Genomic DNA, 24038 nt, shown 5'->3' on the forward strand with positions numbered 1-24038 from the left:
TGAATGCCTTTTGAATATCTTTCTGACAGGTTTGTTACCGTTGTCATCACCTGCTGCAAACCCTTTGATTATGCCCTTACATTATATATAAAAAAATTATTCCTTACCTGCTAATTTTCATTCCTGTAGTACCATGGATCAGTCCAGACCGTGGGTTATGTCCCCCTTCCAGCAGATGGAGTCAGAGCAAAAACTGAGAGGGCGGTCCCTCATAACTGGTACGCCCTCTGTAAACCTTCAGTATTAAGAATATCCAAGCAATAAGGAAAAACACTTTGGATGGATCAATACAAATTGAATATCATGGATCAATACAAAATTGAATATCAACCATAAACAAGTCTAAGCAAAAAACTTGCAACCTGAACTCTTAATCAGTCCCATAATTACACAGTCGAGCTGAAAGATTATCCCAAAGAACCCCCAACAATCCGTAGGGTGGGCGTCTGGACTGATCCATGGTACTACAGGAACGAAAATTAGCCGGCAGAAATTAACGCCAGCCTTTGGGCAGGCGTTAATTTCTGAAAGTAAAATGTGCGGCTTGGCTGCACATTTTACTTTCTGTATCACGTGGGAATAACTAATAGGGCCAAAAACATGCATTTGTATGTTGCAGGGGCTATAAGTTTCGGGGGGGGGGGGGGGGGGTTGGACGTGCGTTTTCGACGCACTATTACCCCTTACTGAATAAGGGGTAAAGCTAGCGCGTCGAAAACGCGCGTCCAAACCTGGGCTAACAGCGGAGCGCACTGTACTGTATCGGCCTGATAGAATGAGTTTTGATTCTTTAATGCAGAACATATGATGCAGTAAGGGCCACAACATCCAGCCCTTACCATGGAATTGTCCATTGCCCATAGATTCCCGAGGGGGATGGTTGAACCAGAAGTGGCGGCCGCGGTAACAGCCCAGCTCTTTTCTCCCCTCCACCCCATGCCTGCTTCCCGTTTGGGGCTAGGTCAGAGGAGGATAGTGGTAGCATGGCACCTCTGGCCATGTCTTTCGCCTCTGCTGCTTGGGGCTGGTATCATGGTTTGAACTGCCCAGCATTATGGTGTCCCGCTCGGTTCAAACCATGACAGTCCAGCCCCCAGCAGCAGAGGAGGAGGACACACTGCTGCTCTCATCCAGTCCCAAGCCGGGATCATGAGAAGGGGTGAAAAATCAAGTGAGAGAGAGAGAGGAGATCAGAAGGGGGAGAGAGATTTAAAGTGGAAGCATGAGAGTGAATGAGAGAAGTGATCGGGCGAGGGGGGAATTTAAAGTAGGAATATGTGAGTGAGTAGAATAGGAATAGAGGGGTTTAAGATATGTATGAGTGAGTGAGGAGATTGGATGGGGTGTTGTGCGTGAAGGAAGAGATGGGGAGGAGGGGTGTAAGAGTGGATTGTACTTTCTCACAGGACAAGCAGGATGGTTGTCCTCACAAATGGGTGACATCGAGGATGGAGCCCACCACGGAAAACTTCTGTCAAAGTTTAAACAGAACTTTGACTGGCCCCTACTGGGCATGCCCAGCAAGGCACTGACCCTGCAGCCAGCAGGGGTCTCCCTTCAGTCTTCTTTTTTCCGCGCAGCAGTTGCCACGCGGTGAAAGGAGCTCTCTAACCACGTTCCTGACAGGAATTTGGAAGTTAATTTCCTAAGAAAATTTGCCCCTCAGGGGTCTCCCTTCGACAAATTTTTAGTCATCTTACGGAACCCGGTAAGTTTTTTGCCTTTTTCCATCGACTACCGTCGATTTTGGCCCTTGAGGCCTGTTGGCACTTACCGATCCCCAGCCTAAATTTTGGCTTCAGGCCATGGCAACGGGGTTCCGCCGTTGTCCGGATTGTACCCGGACTATGTCCATCACAGACCCCCACAGGGTTTGTGTAATGTGTTTGGGTAGTGAGCATGATGTCCTGACTTGCACCAAATGTGCCTTAATGACACCCAAGGGTCGCAAAGCCAGGATGGAGAAGATGGGGCTCCTCTTCCATGCACCCACCCCAACGCCATCGATAGCATCGACGTCATCGGAACCGGCACCGTCGAAGTTGTACCATCATCGTCAACCCTCCAGTGACCGTCCGCCATCGATCGCTTCTCAGCCGTCGACTCCCGTTCCTTTTTCCGGATGGGCGAGGGGATCGGAAGGAAAAGCACCGCCATCGAAGGCACAAGTCTCGGCCTGTCGAGGATCCACAGCCATCGACCTCTGCTCAAGCCGAGCCACCGACAAAGAAGCCGCGAACAGACCGGACACCCTCCATGTCTCGTTCGCCGGCATCGAGGAAACCCTCACCCTCCCGGGGTGCGGGGGCCGTGATCCCACCGGTTACGGTGGTCCCTCCGGCCCTGCCTCAGCCTCCCTCTCCCGTCGAGCCGGGTATGGTTACCCCTGGTCTCCGGGCAGAACTGGACCGGCTGGTCCAGGAGGCCAACGAGAAAGCGATGAAGAAATTGCAACCTCCATCGGCACCGTCTCCGGCACCGGTTCCAGTGCCGCCCCCGACACCGACACCGGCACCGGCTTCGCCACCGAGGAGGGAACCGACCACCAAGCCGTTGATACAAGCGCTAGCACCGCTACTGAGCCGCATGGAGGCGCTCATGACGGCCCTTCCATCGGTGATTCCAGTACCATCGACAACACCACCGTCTCCGACTGGATTTTCATCGGCAGGAGAAACACCGTTCCGGATTCCCCCTTCCGGGGTGGTTCCATCGGTGCCTTCTGGTATATCTCCACCGATATATCCTTCGGTTCCATCCATTCCACGCCAGGCACCGATTCCATCGGCAGCACCGAAGCCATCGATGCCATTTCTGGTTCCACCTACGGCACCGATTCCACCTCGGTTTCCATCGATGCCTTCAGAGCCTCAGCCAGGTCCATCAGGGCTACAAGCCCCACTTGATCCCTACGATACCTGGGGTGATGATGATGATACATCTTCTGACACAGATTTACCTTCGCCACCATCTCCTACAGAGAGTAGAAAAAGATCTCCTCCTGAGGATCTATCTTTCATTAATTTTGTGAAAGAGATGTCAGAAGTTGTACCTTTTCAACTACAATCTGAAGCTGATGACAGACACCAGATGATGGAACTCCTTCAATTTCTGGATGCTCCAAAAATCATCGCTTCCATCCCTATACACCAGGTGTTTTTGGATCTGCTCAAGAAAAACTGGGAATCTCCTTCATCAGTGTCCCCAGTTAACAAAAAAGCTGACTCCACCTACCTTATCCAGTCAGCACCAGGTTTCCAAAAACCTCAACTGGATCATCGCTCTGTTGTGGTTGAGTCCGCGCAGAAGAAGGCCAAGCGTCTTAAGCCACACTCTTCTACCCCACCTACCAGGGACAACAAGTTCCTAGATAGTGTTGGACGGAAAGTCTATCATGGAGCTATGTTGATTTCACGCATAGCTTCATATCAACTTTACATGACTCAGTACAACAGAGCCATCCTTAAGCAGATGCAAGACTATGCTGACACGTTGCCAGACCAATACCAACCGCAGCTTCAAGCCCTTCTTCACAAGGGATTTGAGGCAGGGAAGCACGAGATAAGGACTGCCTACGACATATTCGATGCTTCCACAAAAGTTTCAGCTACAGCCATCTCAGCCAGACGTTGGGCTTGGTTAAAATCATCCAACCTTCGCCCAGAGGTTCAGGATCGTCTTGCTGATTTACCCTGCTTAGGCGATAATTTGTTTGGAGAGCAAATTCAGCAGATTGTGGCGGAGTTAAAAGACCACCATGAGACGTTGAAACAACTCTCATCTGTCCCACCTGAGCTGACCTCCAAGCAACCGCAAAAGAAAGACTCTAAGAAGTCATTCTTTCGACCACGCCGTTATTACCCTCCATCGGCCAGGCCTCGTCCAGCTCGATCCTCTACTAGGCCTCAGCCGCGGAAACAAAGGCCTACTGTAGCCCCTCCTCCTGGGCCTGCGGCTGGCCTTTGACTCCCCTGTAGGGAACACATGCCAAACCCCTCTTCCGGACATCCCTGTAGGAGGTCAACTGTACCATTTTCTACAACCTTGGTTGCAGATCACCTCAGATCAGTGGGTGCTAACAATTATCGCACAGGGTTACCACCTCAACTTCATAACTCTTCCGGCAGACTCCCCGCCTCTTCAAGCGTGGAGTCTATCCACCCATTTGGCTCAATTACAACAGGAAGTATCCCTTCTTCTGCAATCAAATGCTATAGAACCCGTTCCTCCCTCTCAACGAGGCAAGGGATTCTATTCCAGATACTTCCTAATACCAAAGAAATCAGGGGGACTACGTCCCATTTTGGACCTTCGAGCCCTCAACAAATACCTTCAAAAAGAGAAGTTCAAAATGGTAACCCTAGGCGCGCTGCTCCCTCTGCTACAAAGAGGGGATTGGCTGTGCTCTCTCGACCTCAAGGACGCTTATACCCACATTGCGATCACACAATCCCATCGCAAATATCTGCGGTTTCTAGTAGGCCACGACCATTATCAATACCGTGTCCTCCCTTTCGGTCTAGCTTCTGCCCCACGAGTCTTTACCAAATGTCTCGTAGTGGTAGCAGCATTCCTAAGGAAGGAAGGTGTCCATGTCTACCCATACCTGGACGATTGGCTAATCAGGGCCTCCACCCAACAGATAGCTCAATCCTCCCTAAAATTGACAATTCAAACACTCCTTTCCTTAGGGTTTCTCGTCAATTACGAGAAATCTTGCTTAGTCCCGTCTCAAACCTTATCCTTCATTGGAGCAGACTTGGACACCTTACAGGCAAAGGCTTACCTTCCTCTTCAGAGGGTCCACACCCTAATGTCCCTGGCTCGCCAGCTCCAGTCTCAGAACACTGCCACGGCTCGCCAGTTCCTCATTCTCCTAGGGCACATGGCATCCTCGGTTCAAGTCACTCCCATGACCCGACTAGCCATGAGAGTAACACAATGGACTCTATGACACCAATGGATTCAAGCTTTTCAGCCTCTGTCCTCCATAGTCACAGTCACACAAGCGCTGCGCCTATCCTTAACCTGGTGGACGACTCAGGTCAACCTCCTTCAGGGCTTACCCTTTCTTCCACCGGATCCGCAAGTAATCCTAACCACCGACGCTTCTCACATCGGTTGGGGAGCCCATGTGGACGACTTTCAAACCCAAGGGTTATGGTCCAAAGAGGAAGCCGAACACCAGATCAATTTCCTGGAACTTCGAGCAATCCGCTATGCGCTCCGCACTTTCAAAGATCATCTCTTTCATCAGATAATCTTAATCCAGACAGACAACCAAGTGGCCATATGGTACATAAACAAGCAGGGAGGCACAGGCTCCTTCCTTCTGTGTCAGGAAGCTGCGCAGATCTGGGCGGAAGCCCTCTCCCACTCCATGTACCTCAGGGCCACTTACCTGCCGGGAGTAGACAATGTATTGGCAGACCAGCTGAGCCGTGTCTTCCAACCACACGAGTGGTCACTCGATCCTCTGGTAGCGACCTCTCTGTTTCACAAGTGGGGTTCTCCCCGCATAGACCTCTTTGTGTCCCCTCAGAACCATAAAGTGGACGATTACTGCTCTCTCATTCGGAGCCAGCACTCTCGGCCGAGGGATGCATTCTCCCTCAAGTGGACAACCGGTCTGCTCTATGCATTCCCTCCACTCCCTCTTGTGTCAAAGACTCTCGTGAAGCTACGCCAGGACGGAGGAACCATGATCCTGATAGCACCTTACTGGCCACGCCAAGTATGGTTTCCAATACTCCAGGATCTCTCCATCCGCGGGCACATTCCTCTGGGAAAGGACCCGCATCTGCTCACTCAAAACGACGGATGCCTCCTCCATCCCAACCTCCAAGTCTTGTCCCTGACGGCATGGATGTTGAAAGGTTAGTCCTTCAGCCTTTCAACCTTTCAGATTCCGTTTCTCGGGTCCTGATAGCTTCACGAAAGCCTTCCACAAGAAAGTCTTACTCATACAAATGGAAAAGGTACACATCATGGTGCACTTCTCAGTCCCTTGATCCCCTTTCCTGTCCAATCTCCAAATTCTTGGACTATTTATGGCATCTCTCTGAATCAGGTCTTAAAACCTCTTCTATCAGAATGCATGTCAGTGCGGTAGCCGCCTTCCATAAGGGTATTGGGGGTAATTCTATTTCAGTACAACCCCTAGTAACACGCTTTCTTAAGGGCTTGCTCCATCTAAAGCCGCCCTTGCGTCCTCCGGCCCCATCCTGGGACCTTAACCTGGTTCTTGGTCGTCTTATGAAACCTCCTTTCGAACCTCTGCACTCCTGTGACTTTAAATATCTCACTTGGAAAGTGTTATTCCTTTTGGCTCTTACTTCAGCTCGCAGGGTTAGTGAATTACAGGCCCTAGTTACCTATCCGCCTTACACTAAGCTCCTGCAGGACCGCGCGGTACTCCGCACTCATCCTAAATTTTTACCTAAGGTAGTTTCTGAGTTTCATATCAATCAATCCATCATACTACCTATCTTTTTTCCCAGGCCCCACTCCAACTCTGGAGAGCAGACCCTGCATACCCTAGACTGTAAACGAGCTCTAGCTTTTTACCTAGACCGTACAGTTTCCCATAGGAAGAGCACTCAATTATTCGTCTCTTTCCATCCTAATAAGTTGGGACAACCTGTGGGTAAGCAGGCTCTTTCTTCCTGGTTGGCGGACTGCTTTTCTTTTTGCTATGAGCAAGCTGGCATTCCTTTTCAAGACCGTGTTAAAGCACACTCTGTGAGGGCCATGGCGACGTCAGTGGCACACCTTCGATCGGTGCCGCTTCCTGACATCTGCAAAGCTGCAACCTGGAGTTCTCTCCATACCTTTGCAGCCCATTATTGTTTGGACAAGGCTGGAAGACAGGACTCCATCTTCGGCCAGTCTGTCTTGCGTAACCTTTTTCCAACCTGATGTACCAACACCCTTCCACCTACCCGGTTGGGTGCGGATGCCCTTTCCCAAATTTCTCCTCACTTATTGTGCTTGCTGCACACCGTTGGGTACATTTGGTGCAAGTCGGGACATCCTCAGCTCGGTACTCACCCATTTGTGAGGACAACCATCCTGCTTGTCCTGTGAGAAAGCAAATGTTGCTTACCTGATGTAACAGGTGTTCTCACAGGACAGCAGGATGTTAGTCCTCACGAAACCCGCCCGCCTCCCCGCGGTGTTGGGTTTCGTTTTATTCTTACTTTCTAGGCACTGCCTGTAGCTTTGAAAATCAGACTGAAGGGAGACCCCTGCTGGCTGCAGGGTCAGTGCCTTGCTGGGCATGCCCAGTAGGGGCCAGTCAAAGTTCTGTTTAAACTTTGACAGAAGTTTTCCGTGGTGGGCTCCATCCTCGATGTCACCCATTTGTGAGGACTAACATCCTGCTGTCCTGTGAGAACACCTGTTACATCAGGTAAGCAACATTTGCTTTTTTCCTGACCCTGGATGATCTCCTCTGTTATTCCCACTTTTTCCTCTTCAGTCCCCTTTCCCCTTGCTGTCCAATTCCCCAATCTCTCCTCTTTTCTGGGATTCCTTTACCATCTTCCACCTCCAAGATTCCTTCTCCCTCTCCCTCTCTTCACTCAACCCCTCCCCTACTGCTATTCTCTATCCTTTGCCTCCCCTCCCAGCACCAATCAGTATGATCCCTCCCCTGGCCCGCCCCCCCCCCCCCCCAAAAAACAACAACATAAAAACAAAACAAATTAGCAAGCAGAAAACAAATGTCAGAAAATGAGGTAATTTTTTATAAAGTAAAAACAAATTATATGGTCCAGATGTCAGTCAATATAAACAAAATCATTGGGATCATACTTTTCTGGAACAGCACTGTACCCTGCCATATAGAGGACCTGAGCTCCATTCCCAAGCCTGGCTACTGCTCCTTAGGCAGGTCAGAGCAGGGGATGTTTCCAAAGACAGCACTTGTAGCCCTAGGGGGAGGGGTCTCGGCCCTTGCTCAGTGGTGACACCAAGTGGCCAGATTTGAGGTCTCTGTGTGGATCAGTTTCTAGAAGGCACTTAGGTCTGTGAACCCTGCCCAAAGACTGTTGCTGCAATGGCCAGACCAGATGGGAGAAAGAGTTTTATAAAATGGGAAAAAAGATCTGGTTGCCATGCCCAAGTAGAAAATGATTGTAATTGAGCTGAAATCTCAAAGGAGCAGGAAGAAACTGCTGGGGTAAAAGAAAACCACCTTTTTGGGTTCTGTTTTGTATTTCATCTGTTAAGCTATATTAGTGGTTAAAGCTTTTGAAAGTTCCTCCTGTTTAGTCGCTTTCACTATTATGAATCTCAACAGACATCATCTTGATGTGTGAAAAACATTAATATATAGCAACAGGTAAAGAGTGGACTTGGCAAGGAGATTTTTCTTGGATCACGGGATGTGACCATCGCACAAGATTTACATCAGGAAAGATTAGAATATCACAAACCCGGCTTCTGATCCTTGGGTTGGCAGGGGGAGGGGATGCAGCAAAGGCACAGCCACTGGAAGGAAGAGAGTTGCAGGCATTACCCAGTAGTAATGCTCAGAGGGCAGTTTTCAGACCGGGCACACAACTGCAAAATCCACAAGTATTTATTTTACCACAGACTTTACATTATTTTTCAAAGGGAAAATGTTCCCTTGCATTGGTCTGTATGTTTGTACCTGAGCAACTGAGGGTAAATTGACAAAAATGGAATAAGATTTAGGAATAAAACCAAAAGAGATGGCAATGAAGTCAAGAATTGGGCAAGATGATATTTTGAAGAGTCAAGAAAGTACTGTTGCCAGGGTATGTGGTATTGTATCATTACTGATTGCCTATACAAACAATATAGGTATTGCTGAATTGTAGCCAAATGTCCAGGCAATAGAGGGTACAATGGAGTGTTAATCGAAGATTTAGTGCTTGCTTGTTAACACCAGGAGGTTTAGTTTACCATTGTAGTAGCTGATCTCACAGGTGGCTATAATTCACGTCTCTTCCCCAACTAGCACACCAAGAATTTACCAGATTCAGTGCCTTCATGGGCTATGCACGTTGGGACAGAGTCCGAAGGTATAAAGTACCTGTTGTCACTTGCACCTTTTTTTCATGGGAATAACACATAAAATGCAATCTCTGTGCATTATTTTCTTCCCCTCAATCTCAGCACCTCCTCCTGAGGCAGCTAATAGGATGTGCATTTTAACGGCATCGAGGTAAGGTAGTTTTCAGCCAGCATAAATGGCTTTGAAAATTGTCTTTTAAATAGGCTCCTTTTTAATTGTCCTGGTAGTTTGCTCCTGCAGCTTTTGGTCTTCCAGCTCCTTGGCTCTGGGTTCTCTTCTGCACAGCACCTACATCAGTTGAGGCTCAGACTCGCCCTATTTGGCATGAACCTATGGGTTTTTTACATTTTACACTTTGCTGTAGGCACAAACTGTGCCTACAGCAAAGTGTTAGCTCTCTTCTGTTGCCTTTAGTAATCAAGCTTCCTAAAGAAGGCCCTTGTCCCGCAGAGGTTGAAGTTAGTTCTTCCTTAAGCACTAGAGTGCCTACAGGGTTGTGACCTTGTGTTCATTGTTTTCTTTCAGCTCAGGCGGTGTTTGCTCGAGGAATCGCTGCAGCCAGTGGACACTACATTTGTGTCGGTAAATTAGTGCTGATCATGACCTCTTCAGAAATTAGACTTTCAGAGGCCATTATTGAAAAAAAAATGGTATAATGGATGAATTAACTGGCTAAAGTTACTTGGAGAAGTTTTCCCAGAAATTCAGCGAGATAACTTTATTCAGGGATATTCAGCAGGATAATTATCAGGCTAACTTTAGTCAGATAACTTTAAACCTAACCAGCAATATTTAAAAGATGGCCGCCTCAGGTTTACTGGATAACTTTAGCCTTAACCAGCTGTATGCAAGAGATTAGAGCCAGTTAAGTGACAATGGCCATTTTTTAAAAAGTTGTACATAAGCCTTGCAGTCAATTCCCAGGCGCCCCAACTCAGTGTTTAAAAAATGTGCTCTACTGGGTAAAGCCCACCCCTCCACATTCCAAACCATTCCCAAGTGCTGTTTAAAAATCTGAGTTTCACAAGTTGGCATTAACCTCCATCCCTCCTCTTAAATGGAGGGCCCCCCACCCCAAGCCTAATCCACCCACCTAGTACTAGTCAGCCCCTGTCTTGCAGCAAGTTTGTGGTGTGTTGCTATCCCAGGTGCTTTCACATTGTTTAGACAAAGCTGGAAGCATGCAGATTACCAAGATCCAGATGCTAGACAATGGATGACTAAAGTACCCAGTAGGTGGAAGGATTAGGGCTGGGAAAAGGAGGGAGAGGAGGAGGCCTTCATTTAAGAGTAAGCTTTACTGGGGAAGGGGGGAGGCCAGTGCCAAACCGTGAAATTTAGATTTTTAAATCACACTTGGAGAGGTTTGGAAGAGGAGCTTAGCTAGAAGAGCACTTTTTTTTTTTTGAATAATTTGAGGGGCAGATATTTAAAGCTACGCGCGGGCGTAGATTTGTGCGCACAACTCAGGGCGCATAAATCTACGCCCGATTTTATAACATGTGCGCGCAGTCGCGCGCATGTTATAAAATCCGGGGTCAGCGCACACAAGGGGATGCACCTTGCGTGTGCCGAGCCGTGCAGCCTTCCTCCATTCCTCCTTCTCAGAGGGAACTTTCCTCCCCCCCCGCCCCACCTTCCCCTCCCTTCTCCTATCTAACCCGCCCCCAGCCCTACCTAAACCTCCCCTTACCTTTAACTTAGAAGTTGTGCCTGCCTCCGGGCAGGCGTAGGTTGTGCGCGCCGGCCAATGGCTGACCCGCGATCCCAGGCTCAGCGGCAAATGGCTGCTGTGCCTGGAGGCTCAGGCCCCGCCCCCTTTTTCAAGCCCCGGGACATACACGTGTCCCGGTGCTTGCGCGCATCGCCGGGCCTATGGAAAATAGGCTCGGCGCGCGCAGGAGGTGTTTTAAAGGGTTACGGGCGTATATTACGCCCGTAACCCTTTTAAAATCTGCCCCTGAGTGGGAAGGGGTAACTGGGAAATGATCTACGAGGCTTGTGCACAACCTTTTTTTTTTTTTTAAATTACCAGCGCCACTCAACTAGCTATATTCTTTTGACTATACCGGTGGCTGTTTCAGGCTAAAGTCATCTGGGAATACATTCCAGAATAATTTTAGACCTACTCCAGGGCATGGCTAGATAGCGATAGAAGTTATTCAGCTAACTGCTAATATCAGATTTAGCCAGATAGGTTTCACAGCTAACTTGTCCCCACCCGCAAAACACCCACTACTTATTTTGCTAATTTTTAGCTAGATAATGACTTATCTGGCTAAAAGTTAACAGATAAGTTCTGAGGACATTGAAAACTTGGCATTTAGTCAGATAACTTGTGAGTTATCAGACTTAAATGCCTTTGAATGTTGGCCTCTTTGTGTTTCTGATATACACAGGAATTGCAGTAGGAGGGAGAATAATGCAGGAAAGGGCGATGCAGATTAGAAGGGTGATGAAGACAGTGAGCTGAGAAGAGATAAGGTTCACAGATGCTGTTTGAAAGGACCTATGCAGAAATGCCATATGTATTATAAGAAGAAAGCCGCTTCTCATTTGTCCCACAAATTGACCACTTCCCACTTTCTCATTGCTAAAATTTTTCTTGACACCAGTGTCTTCCAATGGATAAGTAAGATCCCTCCTCCTTACTGGCTGCCTCTCTCAACAGCTCTCAAATGCTGCCGTGAATGCAGGGCTTCTTCATTCATGGACATAAACAGATTTGATTATGATTCTGCTATTAAAATGGGACTCTAGGACATGCATTGTTGAATGCTGCTAGGAAATGAAAAATGGACTTGACAAGGGCAGGACAGGTTCAAACTGATTAAAAAAAAAACAAAACCTAGGGCAAATTTACCTAACATGATACTCTTACATATATCATTTAAAGAACCTATCAGAATCTAGGTAAAACTGTGTAAACAAGAAAAACCCTTTCCCTCAGGATTGACTAGGAATTAATAATCTTGGGAAAAAACACATTTAATCAGTGGAATGATACTAATAGGGCTTGAATGAAAGTTTTAAAATTTAATTAGGGTAAGCCCTCTACTACTGAGTGATGAATAGGTTCATGTGAACTAATTTAAAGTTACTTAAACGGTAAAAATAACCACTTCCAATTCTGATATTTGAAACTATGATCCTTGGAATTGGTAAGAGCATGCATGGAGCAAGGGAGCAGAATGGAAGCAAGCAGGGGGCAAAATGGGAAATCAAAGCCCATTTACAGCAGGCAGTAAATGAAACGTGGGGTTAACAGTACAGAGAAAGGAGTTGAACGTGCTGGTTTATGTTTCATAGCATGAGACTAAGGAAAGATGGGTTGTAATGACCAATGGATAGGAAGGAAGAGTCTGGAAGAGTACAGGAGTGCCATTAGCTTTTACAGTGCTTGCTTGTGACAGGTTACTCTGATTTCAGGGACATCGTCTGGCTTGGTGCTGGTGTTTGACATCCCAAACAAAGGGACAAATATCACCCTGGCTGAGGTGTTGGCAGAGCACCGGGACCCGATCACTGACATTGCCTCAGAAGCCTGCAAGAGTAAGGTAAGAGCAGATGCAATTGCAAGTTACTATAAAATCACCGTGCACACAGATTTAAAATTAACTGGACAAAAAAGGGAAGGAGTTGGGGCCTGCCCAGGATGGAGTTTTCAAATTTAGCTGGTTAGTGCGATTCTCAGCACAAACCAACCAAATTTGTTCTCCTAAGTGCAGCTGCACAAATGGGTGCCTTAGATTTAATTGAATGTTCAGCTGCAATTTTAGCTGGTTAATTGCAGCTGAATACTTGGACAAAGTTGACAGGTTAATTTCACTGCTCAGCCCTAGTTTGAAAATTCATGCTCCACTTGCTTCATGTGCTGCGCTGGCAGCCTACAGAGATGATATGAGGTTTGCTAAATGGAATGCTGTCAGCCAATTTTGATTGCAGTGGCAGAATTTACCTTTATGACCCCAGTAGCAGTGCCTTGTTGCCTCCTTCCTTTGGTGCCTAGTCATTATCTCAGAGATGCTTACGTCCTCTCTTGTTTTTCCTTCCGTCATCACCATAACATTGTGCCATTTCCGTTTTGTACATAAAGATAACAATGGCTTCAGAAAGTTGAAAGCAGTATTGATTTGTTTAAATAATAAAGCCTAGTAATTTATGGATAACCATATGTAAATGTCGATTTTGTGGGTCCCCCCACTTCAGTACCTCAATGGGAAACACACTCAGAATATACATGTGTTTAAATGTAAAATGTTCTTGGCAGATTAAGTATTTAGAAACATCCGGTGAGCCGGCCCAGTGGCTCAGCTGCAGGGTTGTGCAGTGCCATGTAGAAGGTCCCTGGTTCCATCCAAGTTCAGTCTTCTACTCCCCAGGCTCAATGGGGCTAGGCATCTTGCAGAGGCAGAGTTCACAGGCCCATGGGGGAAGGAGTAATTGTCACTGCCTATAGGTGACACCTGATAGCCAGATTCAGGGCCCAGGATTGCAGGGTTTCAGAAGGAGCCCTGGTGTATGGCCCCTGGCCCAGGATTACTACAGTGAACCAGATTAAGTATGTTGGGGAGGGAAGATGTAAAACAAGGGATAAAATTCACAGTGATTGTGAATGAAGGCTCAGGGCACTAGATTCTAGTCATGCTTCAGACTGAGCTGGAAGTACAAAGGAGCAAGAAATTGCCAGGTCAAAAAGAAAGAAAAGAAATCTGGCACTCTGCAGCACAAATCTAACCGTACAAGTGTATGTTTTTGTTTATCCAATCAATGTCTTTCATTAGACCAAGTCTTGTTTTGTAAGGCAAGAGCTAACAAGACATTTACTTCTTTTAGCTATCAAACTACTTTGCTCATAGGGAGGGTAATTTTTCAGCAGTCCACAGAGGACTAAAGTCTGTATGTATGCAGACTTTGGCTTTTGAAAGCGGACTTTTGCTTATAAGTCCGCTTTGAAAATTAACATGTACACAGGAAACGCAGTGAAGCATACGTGCACATGTTTACACCTGCTTTGTGTGATTAGATTTATGCTCCTGCTTTCAAAAATCAAAAGTAGGCATGTAACTGCTGTCCCTACCCCAACTCTGCTTCCCAGTTCGTCTCTTTCCAGTGTACATAAAAGTACATGTGGAATTGCTTCTGTGCAAATTTTTACGCTCAAAACCCCCTGGGCAATTTTCAGAAGCGTTTTATGCATGTAAATACTTTTGAAAGTCAGACCTGTAAATCGTAGATTATGAGAGTGTTGCTCGTAGACCTCCTAGGTTTTTGGAAGTTTCCTAGGATCTGACTTTTGTTTCCTCCTAAGGCTTCAACTGCCCTATCTGTACCTGCAGCCTTAAACAGTATTGTCCTAGCTCCACACGCTATTTGCGTTACCCTACCCAAGCCAATTACAGCACTTACTAAAGTGCTCCCTCTAGCGCTGCTCTTGAGCTGTCCAACAGATCTTATGTCGTCATCAGCAGAGTACCCAACATTTTTTCTTTTCCTTAGTGTTGTGAGTGCTACTTCTGCAGTGTTGCCAGGCCAGCTTTGCACATGGAGTAGCAGCAACCCAAGAATTGGTATCTATCATGTATTAGAGAGGTTCCTTTTCTTTCTGTACCTGATGCATTTAAACTTCAGCTCTGTGTAGTTTTAATGGAACAAAGTCAGCATGGCTTTACCCAGGGCAAGTCTTGCCTCACAAATCTGCTTCACTTTTTTGAAGGAGTTAATAAACATGTGGATAAAGGTGAACCGGTAGATATAGTATACTTGGATTTTCAGAAGGCGTTTGACAAAGTTCCTCATGAGAGGCTTCTAGGAAAAGTAAAAAGTCATGGGATAGGTGGCGATGTCCTTTCGTGGATTGCAAACTGGCTAAAAGACAGGAAACAGAGAGTAGGATTAAATGGGCAATTTTCTCAGTGGAAGGGAGTGGACAGTGGAGTGCCTCAGGGATCTGTATTGGGACCCTTACTGTTCAATATATTTATAAATGATCTGGAAAGAAATACGACGAGTGAGATAATCAAATTTGCAGATGACACGAAATTGTTCAGAGTAGTTAAATCACAAGCAGATTGTGATAAATTGCAGGAAGACCTTGTGAGACTGGAAAATTGGGCATCCAAATGGCAGATGAAATTTAATGTGGATAAGTGCAAGGTGATGCATATAGGGAAAAATAACCCATGCTATAATTACACGATGTTGGGTTCCATATTAGGTGCTACAACCCAAGAAAGAGATCTAGGTGTCATAGTGGATAACACATTGAAATCGTCGGTTCAGTGTGCTGCGGCAGTCAAAAAAGCAAACAGAATGTTGGGAATTATTAGAAAGGGAATGATGAATAAAACGGAAAATGTCATAATGCCTCTGTATCGCTCCATGGTGAGACCGCACCTTGAATACTGTGTACAATTCTGGTCGCCGCATCTCAAAAAAGATATAATTGCGATGGAGAAGGTACAGAGAAGGGCTACCAAAATGATAAGGGGAATGGAACAACTCCCCTATGAGGAAAGACTAAAGAGGTTAGGACTTTTCAGCTTGGAGAAGAGACGACTGAGGGGGGATATGATAGAGGTGTTTAAAATCATGAGAGGTCTAGAACGGGTAGATGTGAATCAGTTATTTACTCTTTCGGATAGTAGAAAGACTAGGGGACAGTTCATGAAGTTAGCATGGGGCACATTTAAAACTAATCGGAGAAAGTTCTTTTTTACTCAACGCACAATTAAACTCTGGAATTTGTTGCCAGAGAATGTGGTTAGTGCAGTTAGTATAGCTGTGTTTAAAAAAGGATTGGATAAGTTCTTGGAGGAGAAGTCCATTACCTGCTATTAAGTTCACTTAGAGAATAGCCACTGCCATTAGCAATGGTAACATGGAATAGACTTAGTTTTTGGGTACTTGCCAGGTTCTTATGGCCTGGATTGACTGTTGGAAACAGGATGCTGGGCTTGATGGACCCTTGGTCTGACCCAGTATGGCATTTTCTTATGTTCTTATGTTCTTAGTTATATTTCCTTCAGTATATTACGGGAGCCTGAGAGGCTTGCAGAGTAAGAGAGGCTCCCTCCGTGCTCTTTAAATTACTTTTTCCTTATCGTCCGGCTATACCAATTCAGATGTGTGGGTTTTCTCACCCTGCTAGCAGATGAGGAGAGAGGACACACCCTTTATCTGTGACATCATCATTGCTTGTTGCCATGGTGCAGCTGCAGCAAAAGCCAACATTCTGGCTCTCTGGCAGATGGCAGGACATGCTTACTGTTTTGGGGCAACTGGATATCTGTCTCCCAGGTTTGGGTTTATTTGCTTCCTGGTTGAGTATTTAGACCCTTTTTTAAATCTCTGAGGGCCAGGCTCCTGGCTTTTGTAACCAGTTCTGTGAGTCCTTCCAGGAAAGTCTGAACTCCAGAGGGGGCTCGGTAGTGTTTTGAGAGGGTGAGGTATCTCTTTATACTGTTTAAGGATCCTCTGTGAAGAAAATATCCCTTCTTACCTCTCTAATTTTTAAACTCTATCTCTCTCTCTTTTTTTTTTTTAAACAGTGTGCTGGGCAGTTTTCATTGGCAGCTATAAACCACTGGAAAGGGGTAAGGTTTACTAGTGGGGGTGTGGGGAGAATTTCAGGCTGTATGACATCCTTTCCAGCCTTCATTCTTCTGTGCCATTTTTTAAACAACCATAGACGATGTCCAGTGAAAGCAGTCAATGCTGTTCAATCTATGGCAACCGGCACTCTTTCAGCACTGCCAGCCTCTCCTATTCAGTTTCTGAGAAATCTGCCAGGGGCACACTTCCAAAAACCCTGTTTTGGCCAGCACTTATTATGATAATGTTGATGAGTCCTCAGTTTTAGCCTTTGAGTGCTTGGACAAATTTGCTGAATTTACCTCAGATCAGGCAGTCGTCTCAGTGGGAACAGCTGCTATTTTGAAATCCAGCATTTTCTTGTCCATTGCAATCTTCTCCCCATCTGATTCCTGTAGGTCAAAATAACATCATCTGCAGGCATCACCTCCTCTAGTTTTGATGATTTTTCTCCCCAATATTTTGAATTTATATTAGTCCTCCTATCTCACCCTGTTGGTCACTGTTGTGTCCGTCGGTGCCCGACGCCCTCTCTCCGCCCTCCTTACCTCTCTGGCGCCTCCCTCTCCGACCGCGGGAAGATTGACTGCCGCAGCGTTCTCCTGCCACTTGTCCTCGGGCGTTCCCGGACCGGCTAAATGCTGCAACCACCATGTTTTCTGGAGGCCTAGGGGCGCGCGCACGGCACGGCCCCGATTGAAGTACTGGCAATGGCGCAAACCTCGGGGGTATCCCCCCGAAGATGACGTCACCCTCGACGGATATTTAAGGTCTCAGTAATTGCTAACAAATTGAGTTAGCAAGGGAAGGGTTTTGCTACCTAAGCTACTCTGCCTTTGGACTTACCAGAGGTACCCGCTCCTCGGGGGCCTCGCTCTCACTCCTTTGTTTTTCAGGTGACAGTCTGGAACTGGTACTCGCTCCTCGAGGGCCCTCGTTCCCAGACTTGCTCTTCTGCCTGGAAGTCTTCACTAGCAACTATATCAGCTACATCAGTGAGTTACCATCGTTCTCTCTGAGCTTTCCCTGGAACCAGGTACTCACTCCTCGAGGGCCTATACTTGCCAGCTCCTGGGCTTCATTGGGACATTGTGTGAACGTTACCATCTGCATACTCTGCCTACTCACTATATCTCAGTCTCTCCTCAGCCTCTCCTCAGCTCAGCCTCCAGGGATATCAGCTCACTACTGCCATCTCTGGCGGTTCAGTAAACTGTCTAATAAAAGAACTAGTGTGTGTCTGTCTCCATACTCTGAGCCTGACCGGTGGTCCCTCTCGGGATCTTCCCCCGGGGGAGTGGTCATCTGCCACCGGCCCAAGGATCCACCCACAACTACCTCAAATGCCAACAGAATGCTACTCCTATCTGATTGCTCCTCCCATCAGGCATCAGATCATCAACAGATTGCTAACTCCCAGCTTTCTTAACAGAGCGTTAACAACAGTCAGTGGCACCTGTGACAACAAAGTGGCCCAGATTTTCTTTGATGTTTTTAGTTCAGGAGGCTCTGAAATTGCGGTCCCTCCTGGTTTTGATGTAGAAAACACCAGGGAAACTGATACTTGTGATTTTCCCGCAGATAAGCAGGCGGAATTAGCCATGCTGTCTGGGACGTCCCTCCCGGGCGGCCGAGGCAGAGCATCTCAAAGATCACAGAACTTTGCTCTGTACGGCTGTATGTCCTTTCCCGCGTGGCGCCATGTTTTCTCCTGTCTGTTTTTTATCGCGTTAGAGGCTGCATGCGAAGCTTTTTTCTCCTCGATCAATTGAATTTTTTCAGCTTTAAACAGCACATTTCAGTGCTCTAGCATGGCTCCAAAGCCGCCTGGCTTTAAATACTGCCAGTGCAGAAAAATTATGTCCGTCACTGACGGACATAATTATTGTTATCTTTGCCTGGGTCCGGATCATGACTAGTCCTCCTGCAGGGTCTGTGGTCGGATGTCGCCTCAGGCCCAGCGCCAACTTGCATTAAAAGTTACCCAACTGAGGGAAGAGTCTTCAGGGTTCTATGCCCCTGCTGTCGGCCCACTTATCACTGGGGCCACGCTCGGATCGCCCGGTAAAACCTAAAAGGACCTCCTCCTTTGGACCGCTGGAAAAAGGGCTAAGCCAGGGGGGTCAGCCCCCCACAAAGCCCATGCACACCCAAGCCTCTCTGCAAAAACGGATGTTGGGTGATGCGCTGCCAGAATCCACGCACAAGCCCGCAGCGACCAACGTTGAAGGGTTGAAGCTTGCGTCATTAAACCACGCCAGAGAGGCGCTGAACGCGACAGCATGGATTGACTCACTGCGCACAGGAGGTGCCATCTGTTATGGTTTTGAGGTGTTGGCGTGGATTCTTGGGTACTGCGGTGATGGCCACTCCTATGGGGAGGAGCCCCGTGAGGAACCACAGTACTAGGCTAGACTCTATACATGCAGACACAGAGAATTCGTATTTGTTATACAGCTTGGTGGTACTGCCCAGGGGTGGCAGCTTGGTGGTACTGCCCAGGGGTGGCAGTACTCACTTGGATTTTATGACGACTTGCAAATATACCAAAGTTCCCTTCAGATAGTGCAGGGAATACAGTTCTATTGGAATAGATGCCCTAGTCCAGCTTGATTGGTGGGGGAAACTATTATACATATTTCCTTTCTAGCTTCTGAATAGGGAGAATTCTAAGAATAGAGAATCACTTTTTTTGGTGGTAATTTTAGCAACTCTGGATTGACTAAGAAGATTGTGGTATGTAGATCTAGTAAATTTACAGAACGATTCTCCAATACCCTTTGTCAAGGACTGAGGACTCTTAATTCAGGTCTGATTTCTCATGGGGGATCCAGTTCCATTTTATCTTATGGGCTGGCTCTTGAGAGGTTATGGTTATGCAGAAAATGATATTCCTCCTCTGTAATTTCAACTTTATTGAAAATCCACAAGAGGTCTACTTTGCTGGCTTATATTTGTGTCAGGTATCTATTGAGGTATGCTGCAAAGAATGACCTAATTCACCCTGGTATTCAGATATTTCTAACATCTGACCTTCCTCCAGAGAGGGTTGGATAAAAGTCAGGTTTTAAACTCTCTAAAAGTGCAAGTTGCATCTATTTCATGTTATAGAGGCAGAGTCTAGGGCAGTGATGGTGAACTCCAGTCCTCGAGTACCACAAGCAGGCCAGGTTTTCAGGATATCCACAATGGATATGCATGAGACAGATTTGCATACAATTGAGGCAGTGCATGCAAATCTTTCTCCTGCATATTCATTGTAGATATCCTGAAAACTGGTCAGTTGGTGGCACTCGAGAACTGGAGTTCACTATCACTGGTCTAGGGAGTTTTCTTCACTATCCATCTTGATGTATCTCAATTTCTTTAGGGGATGGGGTTGCAAGGTTAAGCATGTGTGACCTCCTTTCAAACTTTTAGTACCTCACTGCGACCTTAATCTGATTGCATTTTGTTCTGCCAGAGAAATCTTTAAGTTGCAAGATTTGTCATTTAGAGATCCTTTTCTCATTGTTTATACTCTAATTCTGTTTTGTCTTCGTCCAGTCCCTTTCATTTTACTAAAAGTGATATCTCAGTTTCACTCAGGGGTCCTCAAACCTTTTAAGGGAAGGGCCATAAGCAACATTTTGAATGAGTGAGAGAGCCAGAGGAGGGGGATTCCTTTTGAAGTTTTGATTAGAGGGGAGGGGAATTCTGTCCCTTTTCAGTGATTTGAAATGCTGTGGAAGTGGGGAAACAAGGGGCAGGGAGCTAGGGCAGATAGGATGTTAGTAAAAATATTTCTAGCAAGTTGGCAACCCTGCCACACTCCAAGGAACCCTTTCACGTGCTTTTTCCCCTTCATCAGCATCTGTTCCCTGGGGGAGTGAAAGGGGATGAATGGCGGGGCGATATGTTTGTGGTGCGCAGTCTCCCATTCCCATCCCCCAAACATTCTTGCTCTATTTCCCTTTCCTTTCTTACACCTTTCCTTCATGCCCTCTCATTTCCTCTCTCTTACTCCTCTTTCCCTCCCTTCCCTTCTTCATAGCCTCCTCACCCTTCTTTCCTCTCCCCCTCCCCTTGCACTTCCTTCCCTTGGTTTACTTCTCCTGTCTACTCCCTTTCTCCTCGTTCCCCTCACCAGTCTCTATCCTCCCTCTTTCTCTCTTCCCCAGTAGCGCACCTAGCCCTCCATGCATATGCCCTCTATCTTCCCCTTCTCCCGCTAGCATACCTGCTTTCCTTGTGTTATCCTCTCTCTCTTCTTTTCCCCTACCAGCACACCTGGCCCTACCTGCATCTCCACTCGGCCTTCCCTTTCCCCCACCTCTAACTCCCCTCTGTCTTCACCTGAATTTCCCTTCTACCTCTTCCTTCCCCCATCATAACTGATTCCTCTCATTTTTTTCTTTTGTGGTTGGTCCCTGGTGGTGGTGCAAGAGCATTGATGTGAACAAGGCCAGGAATGGAACCATGTAGTTTTGTTTTTTCCTGTCCAGCCCCTGCTTCGCCTTGGCTTGGTGGCGATGCAGGAAGGGTGATGTGAGCCACAACAGGGATGGAACCATGTCGCAGAAATTTATATTTTTTTTACAACTTGGTTCCTGTTATTGCTGCTTCTTAGCCCCAGTAGCAGCACTGGTATGGGGGTGTGAGCCTCGGCAGAGACTGGATGAAACCATATGGTTGGAGGTTGGTTTTTTTTCCTGCCCAGACCCTGCTGCACTTGCTTCTCCTCAGCCCAGTAGCGGTGCAGGAAGGGTGATGTGAGCCATGGCAGGGATGGAGACAATGTGGCTGAAGGGTTTTTTTTCCACAGCTTAGTCCCTGTTGCAGCCATTTATCCTTGGCCTGGCCAGCAGTGCAGGTATGGAGGTGTGAACCTTGCAGAAAAGGAGACAACATGGCTGAAGTTTATTTTTTTCCTGCCTGATCACTGCTATAGCTGCTTCTACTTCCCATCCTATCTCTGTACCTGTGCAAGAGTTGGGGGGGGGGGGGGGGGTTACTTGCCTCCGCCATGCTGTTATTTCAGAATAAAAAAAAAAGTGAAACCTGTTCGCAGGCTAGAAGAATGAGCTTGGAGGGCTGGATTTGGCCTCAGAGTGTAGTTTGGGGACCTGTGACTTAAACCTATCATTTCTGTTCCAATATTCTCCTGGGAGAGGCATGTCATGGTTAAAATAGATCTTTCTAGTTGTTAGATGTCCGTTGAATTCTTATTAGATATTTAGAGGTTACTAATCATTCCGGAAATCTGACAGATTGTTTGCATTGTATGGAAGGCCACATAAGGACGAGGCAGCTTCCAAGTCTTCTTTGGCTAGGTGGATTAAATAAACAGTTGCTTCATCTTGCCTGTTGAGGCTCCGAAAGTCTTTTGAGTTTACTCAACGAGAGCTCAAGCTTCTTCCTGGGCGGAATCGACATCTTTTTCTTCATAACATATTCGCAAAGCGGCCACTTGGTGATCTTTGCACACATTTACTAACCATTACAGTCTGGATATATATGCAAGGAGAATGCAACTTTTAGTGTTGCTTTTTTTTCCAGTTGGACTTGGACTTGGACTTGGGTTTGGGTACTTTCCACACGTGGAAACTGGTGAGGATCCCGAGCTTTGGAACTCAGCACCATCTGATGTAAAGATGGAGTCAAATTATTTAGTTTTCAGGAAAAGTGGAGGAGTAGTGGTTAGAGCAGTAGGCTATAAACCAGGGAAACCAGGGTTCAAATCCCACTGCTGCTCCTTGTGATTTTGGGCAAGTCACTTCACCCTCTCCATTGCCTGAGGTACTAAAATCCTGGGTCATTCATCAAAATGCATTATGGCATTAATGCATGCGATAAGTTAACGTGTGTGTTAACGCCATAACGCATGCGAAAAGAATTGTAACGCACAGCGTGCAAATTTTTGGGAGGGGTGGGATTGGGGAGGAATTTGGACAGGATTTAGTTAAATGAGGGGCAGTATCACACCATGCGATAGCATAACGCATGCTATCGCACGGTTTTAATGCCAGAAATAACTACACCTTTTTTCCTGGCGATAGGCTGTTTGATATGCCCGAAACGGCCATAACGCAATTCACAGTAAATTTTTGGAATTGAATTTTGGCCATTTGTGGGCTTGGGGAGAGGGAGGGGAGGGAGAGAGAGAGCCTCTGGGAAGGACCTCACTGTATGCACCTATTTATATCTCTATAGGCGGGCCATTGTTACACTGTAAAGCTTCTTGCTGCTGTTATGTTTATCTGTAAACCGATATGATGTCTCCAACGAATGTTGGTCTAGAAAAAACTTTAGATAAATAAATAAATAAATCTAATAGGTCGAGGTGAGGTGTTGGTGGTGGTTTAGGGGCCAGTTTTGCATGTGGAGTGAGGCGTACGAACAGCACAATACACCTTGTTGAAAATTTGACATCATTTGAAGTGAGGAGAGTCTCACAAAGATTACATTTTGTTCTGTGTTATCTCACCCTAGCTTGATGGTACCCTGTTAGAGAGTCCATCAAGCTAGGGTGAGAAAACATAGTAGAAACTTCATCTTTGTGAGACTTTCCTACTGCTAATGACGTCAAATCTTCACCAAGGTGTACTGTGCTGTTCGTACGCCTCACTCTGCATGCAAAACTGGCCCCTAAGCTCTAAACCACCATCACCTCACCTCGACCTGTTAGATGGCCCTTCTATAGAGATATAAATATGTAACTACTATGAGGGCCTTGTAGATAGTCTGTCTGTCTGCCTATCTCTCTTTTTTAAATGAGGTATAAAAAATTATCAAAATCAGAATATAAATAAGATTGTGAAATCTTGGTTGCTTCCATCTTAAGTTATCTAGAAAGGGCTGAATGTGGGATATGTTAGTTTTATAAATGAGAAGGTCATTTATTTTACAGTAATTGGTTATGTTGTTTTTCATTTTAATATAATTTTATATTTTTGTACTTTGTATTATTATTTGAGCATTTTATGTTGTAAACTGCACTGGCCAGGTCTAGTAACTGAATGAGCGGTATATAAGAGCTGAGAAATAGAAATAAGGAAGGAGAAATTTAACTTACCTGATAATTTCCTTTCCTTGAATCCTACTATATTAAGACCCTCTTAGGAAGTTGGGTCTGTGCAGTTTTTTATTTTGGAGTACCTCGGATTACAGAAATATTGTTTTAGTTTAGAGGACAAATGGAGGTTCATTTATTCTTTTACTTTTTCTTATTCCTCCTCATTAACCAAAATAATTTTGGATGGCATTTTCTTGGAGGAAGATCCTTTTTTGGTGCTGTGTTTCATTTTATTTATAGGTTAATTTTGAGACAGTTGTTACGTTTTTATCCTTCATGGCTTTGACATAAGAATACTGACTTTTGCTGGAGCTGAACCATGGTAACAACCAATGATGATGTCACAGA

General features: G+C 46.3%; 1 protein-coding gene across 2 annotated transcripts in view; it reads left to right on the plus strand.

Annotated features, from left to right (window-relative positions):
* The window catches only part of WDR54 (WD repeat domain 54), a 74166-nt gene that overhangs the window by 30201 nt on the left and 19927 nt on the right, over positions 1-24038 (plus strand). For both annotated transcript variants that reach the window (XM_029595322.1, XM_029595331.1), the window contains exons 6-7: positions 9569-9625; positions 12473-12600. In XM_029595322.1, coding sequence (XP_029451182.1) covers positions 9569-9625; positions 12473-12600 — 185 coding nt within the window. The remainder of the gene's footprint in view (positions 1-9568; positions 9626-12472; positions 12601-24038) is intronic.

This window comes from Rhinatrema bivittatum, chromosome 1 (genome assembly GCF_901001135.1).
Source record: "Rhinatrema bivittatum chromosome 1, aRhiBiv1.1, whole genome shotgun sequence".
NCBI classification, from domain to species: domain Eukaryota; kingdom Metazoa; phylum Chordata; class Amphibia; order Gymnophiona; family Rhinatrematidae; genus Rhinatrema; species Rhinatrema bivittatum.